Source organism: Crocodylus porosus, unplaced genomic scaffold, assembly GCF_001723895.1.
Source record: "Crocodylus porosus isolate Cpor-Errol unplaced genomic scaffold, CroPor_comp1, whole genome shotgun sequence".
Taxonomy (NCBI): Eukaryota; Metazoa; Chordata; order Crocodylia; family Crocodylidae; genus Crocodylus; species Crocodylus porosus.
Window position 1 is genome coordinate 55,535,547 of NW_017728931.1, and position 4,780 is coordinate 55,540,326.

At 41.5% G+C, this 4,780-nt stretch overlaps 2 protein-coding genes across 3 annotated transcripts in view; both read right to left on the reverse strand.

Annotated features, from left to right (window-relative positions):
* Positions 1-274: 274 nt before the first annotated feature.
* The window catches only part of LTA4H (leukotriene A4 hydrolase), a 107,554-nt gene continuing 103,048 nt past the window's right edge, over positions 275-4,780 (reverse strand). The window contains exon 19 of the mRNA XM_019545074.1: positions 275-536. Within this exon, the coding sequence (XP_019400619.1) occupies positions 416-536 (121 nt within the window). The 3' untranslated portion in view covers positions 275-415. The remainder of the gene's footprint in view (positions 537-4,780) is intronic.
* Positions 3,134-4,780, reverse strand: part of HAL (histidine ammonia-lyase) — a 21,432-nt gene continuing 19,785 nt past the window's right edge. For both annotated transcript variants that reach the window (XM_019545077.1, XM_019545076.1), the window contains one exon: positions 3,134-4,013. In XM_019545077.1, the coding sequence (XP_019400622.1) occupies positions 3,997-4,013 (17 nt within the window). In that variant the 3' untranslated portion in view covers positions 3,134-3,996. The remainder of the gene's footprint in view (positions 4,014-4,780) is intronic.

Genomic DNA, 4,780 nt, shown 5'->3' on the forward strand with positions numbered 1-4,780 from the left:
CGCTAGTTAAAATTCAAGACCCAAGCAAAGTAGTTTTGCTGATAGTGACTTATTTTTCCCCCCAACTATGTAAAGATTTTTAGGACTTCAATTGTGAGAGAACCTGCCCGCACAGTATACTGATTTAATACAAAATTTGCAAAAACCCACATGATTGACAAATGTAACTAGCATCTCAAAACATGTAAAATTTTGCTAGAAATAAAGCATTCAGCTTTTGTGCACAAATTTACCAGTTTTCCAGTTTCATTTCAGGTACAAAACTGAAGTTTTCTAACTTCAGCTTCTCAATACATTGAAGCCATTTTTTTCCCATAGCAGAATACATTAGATAGATGATCAGACATATAGGTAAGTATAGTTTGTAGAGTTAGTTTTGTTTAAGTAGTGTGCCACAGCCTTTTAAAGAAGTTGGTCACTGATCCACTTTCAAATCTTTGCCCACCAGCATTGAAGTCACTGGGTACATGCAGGTTCTGTGCTGTTGAAATGTGGTGACAGCTTGATCTCTGGACTTATCAAAGTTGTAGAGGTCTCTGCAAGAAATACTGTTAGACAAGCATGAACATGAACCTGATTGCATCTGTATGTCCATGAGAAAACTGTATCCTTTCATAGAAATCTTAATATTCAGAGGTATATTTGAATAAACTTAAATCTCTACATCAGATAAAATATGCATGCATATACATATGTGCACTGTCCGCTCCATGCACCCATCATATTTTGCAAGCATACCACCCCCACATCAAAGAGCCATGCACCTTGTTTTGGGAAAGACAAAATGAAGGGAAAAAAAGGAAGATTCTTCCAGAGTTACTTGGCTCTGTCTCCGCAGTTTGTGGCCATCTTCAGCCCACTGACCCTCCCTTAATGGCTCAGGCAAAAGCTAGTTTTAACCCTTTCACAGCTGGATTGTCAGCAGCTCTTGTCCGATCTGCCAAAAACTAAAATTGTAACTGTTGCTGAAGACTGGACACCAAGGACAGATACAAGTTTTTGAAAAAACCTAAACAGTCTGCATGGCTGTGAAACAGGAGAATATAGACCAGGAATAGCTAAACTAAACTAAGCTAAGCTAAGCTAGCTTGATTAGTGAAACATCAAGATCCTAAAAAAGGAGAAGGCTCATTAACACCTACTAAGCAAAGAGTGAATTAGCAGGAAACAAGTAGATTTGAATAAGCCATGGATTCAACTGATTCCTCCATCCCAATATGCCTGAATGGAAATGCCCCTGGGCAAAAAATCAACTTCTTGCCTTAAGACATGCACCCATTTTGGAAGGCTAATTTTTGATGGTAAAAGTGTGTATGGTATGAGAATAGATATGGTATACAAAATTTTAATAGAACCATGAAGATTTAGATTACATGGTAGAAAGCCCATAGAGATATTCATATGTAAACAATGAGGAGAGCGGATCCGCTCTGCCTGACCAACACCCAGAGTCTTGCTGTCTTCAGTGGAGTTTTGCATGGATGTAGGGCCTTTCATCCGGAAGCTTAACAACTGAGTTTCGATCTTTATCTGTCAAGTTCTGTTATCCAAGCCATTCTTAAGAATACAATTGAGGAAATGTGTTTCTTAATATATAATTTTAAATGTAGGTGTCACTTTAAAACTTAAACCCAGTGGTTCTCAATCTTTCCAGGTTCAAAGAACCCTCTTTCACTTGTTTTCCTGACTATTGAAAATAATAAAGCAATTCTCCTCTTGCAAAGAACTCAGAAAGACCACAACTGATCTGAAATGTTTTTGACACTATAGATTCCTATTTAAAATACTGGAGTTTATCTTGTCGATCGTAACACCGTTAGCCACTGGCACACCTAGCACTATTAATATTGTGAAGCACTGTGTCACCCTTAAAAGGATCTCTCAGCACCCTGGAAGGATAAGACGGGGAGACAGCAAGACGGAAGGGGAAAAGAGGTGGAAAAAGAGCGAAGAGAAAGTATCTCCTGGACCCACCAAGGAGGAGGGGGAGCTGGAGAACGCTGCCCATAGGGCAGGAGAATGCCCGGAGAAGCGTCAATATAAAGACACTATTGCTGGACTTAGAAAGACAGAGGTGTCCCGGCTGCATATCATCCTAAAGCCACGAGGAGAGCCTGCAGGAGGGTCCTCACTGGCAAAGGCTGGTTCCAGCGAATCGCCCAAGGGAGAGGTGAACGGTCAAGAGGCTAGCTAAGACCATCACATCCTGGACGGAAGACCCGGGAGAGCCCGTCAGAGGAAGGTTTCTTTTCCGAGGTGGAAAGGACATCAAGGGTTGGATGCACATAGGGTACACTAAGGGTAAGCAATAGGTAGCACCAAGGGGGCAGCCGGTGGAGGGGCGGTATAATCGTGGAGGGGGCACGCTGTAACTGAGATGCCCCAGGATAGTGATTAATGGATTATTGAGAGGTGGTAGGCAGTTTTGTTGTTAGCGTCTTTTCCTTTTTATTTGTTAATTTTTATTGCCCGGGACGCCGGGGTAAAAGTAAGGCGGAGCGCTGCGAAAGGCCAAGGATTTAGAGGGCCTAGTTTGACTCAGCCATAAAACCCAGGCTCAAGCGAGACCCAGGAATACGTTCTTGCATAGGGAGGGCTGGCTGCGGAAAACAACATAAGGACACCGTCGTGGCGGGGTATAGGGCGAGGTACAGGGGAGGTTGGAGCCTCATGAAGACCATCACCCCTTGGCCTGAGATAACCGAACCTGGACGGTCGGACCTCTCCACCACTGATAGGATCATCAAAGTCGTGGCAGGAGGGATTAGGAGGGGATAAAACTGCCGGAGGTGAGAACTCGTGGCCCTAATACCTTTGGGACGGAGTGGAAGACCATCATCAAAATCCAGAGGTGAGCACTTAATCAGCATTATGTTTAGGAGAGATGTAAAACAGGTAGGGATAAAGGTAACCAAGAGGAACTCTGGTCCTGTTGGAATGCAGAATGTCAGAAAGGCCCCTGACCCAAGAGTGGGACCATCCAGATGGACTGAAGTATGAAATTGAGGTCGCTTGGTTCCAATCATCAATTATACTGACATCAATGAGAATAGAAAAAGAAACAAAAAGCTGTACCTATTCCTGAAGGGTGACAATTCTGTTTAAGATGAACAGAATCAAAACCAAAATCAAATTACTTGCTTAAAATATCCTTTTTTAATTTTCAGTAGGGTAAAGTATTAAGCAATATTGCTTTCTCCAATTGCAAAGCCCTGGAATTAAAAATCTATATTATACCAACTGCAGCACGTGAGCAAATTACAAAAATAACTAGGTTTATTCACAGGAAGAACTTATTTTTATTTAAATAGCATTCAATCAGTAAGAAAGTGGTAACCCAATAAAGTTCTGCAATTATAGTTACCAGCTACATAATATAAAGAAGCGTGTTCCACTTATATTTATACATAGTAAACAGAAGCATTAACCCAAACCACACAGCACTTCAACTAAGATCCCATTGATTTTCACGGAAGTTTTACCCAGGCAAGTACTGTAGGGTTTGGTATATTGCTACTGAAACCAATTGTATCATTTTTAATCTCATTTGTCCAAATTCAGAGCTGGAACTGGTAGATGCAAGTCCCCTGAAATCACCAGTTGTACAAATCCATTTTAATTTAGCCAACTGTTTTATGTTTTGTTGTTGCAATACGTCATATTCAACATAAACCACTCCATAACGCCACACTGCTTTATTACAGCTGGGGAAACTGGCAAATAATTTCTCAGTCATCCACAGATTTTCAATCAATTCATTTACATAAATACATTTTTTTCTGGGGGCATGAAATAATGTCCCTCAAAGAAAGCACTGGAAGGGATGTTTCTCTATATCAGACTTAACTGAACGTTTAAAGTTCTTCCTGAACATCATTATCCTCCTGCTCAACACATTTATCATCATTTACCATCAACGAACCCAAGGAAAAAGCTGTAGGTGAAATGGGTCTCGATTCAGGAATATGTTCTCTTTTGTATTTTTCAATGTAAGGTTCAGCTACTTTCCAAACCTACAGGACAGAAAGAGAAATGGCAGTCAGGAGTACAGACTGAGTGATTTCATATTTCTACTCAGATGTCAATACACAAGTTTAGAAACCTGCCTGCAACCAGTACAGGGGAATAACCAGAAGTTATAAATAAGCATGTGAACCCCAGAAATAGGCACAAGTTCTGAGATGGTGACTGGAGATGTATTTGAGACACTTGAGCACACGTGTAAGGGGACAAGAAATGACTACTGCCCCAGAGAGGCAGGATTAGTGTTGTCAGGTTGGAGATCTGCACCTTCTCTGGTGACCCAAATGATGATGAAGTAGGAGAGATAAGGGATATTAGGGATGCCTTACTGGAAATCACCGTGTCGTACAAGCAACCAAAGTTGTTCAGAATGAGTGGCTGGATGCCAGAGAAGAAGGAAAGCATTGCTGTTGGTAGCAGATATGAGAAGACGTGGAGTGGAATTTACAAGAGAAACTAGAAGTTGAAAGGTTTTCCCCTTTTTTCCCCTTGACTCCTCTAAGACTGTGAGAAAGGTAGATTGTTAGAGTCTATAGGGTTGCAAAGAGTCTGATCAGCACCCATTTCTCTCCCTACTTTCTCTGGTTTTTATTTTAATAGTGTAAAAAACCCCCAAACAGTTGGTCAGTGTTAATAGATGTCCCAGTAAATGCTTTCTCCTCTTCATTTTCCAGCTGGGGATAGGACTGTCCTCCTTTCCTTCCTACTCCCTGATTCTGGACCCACAACAACAACAAGGAGAGTGGATCCGCTCTGC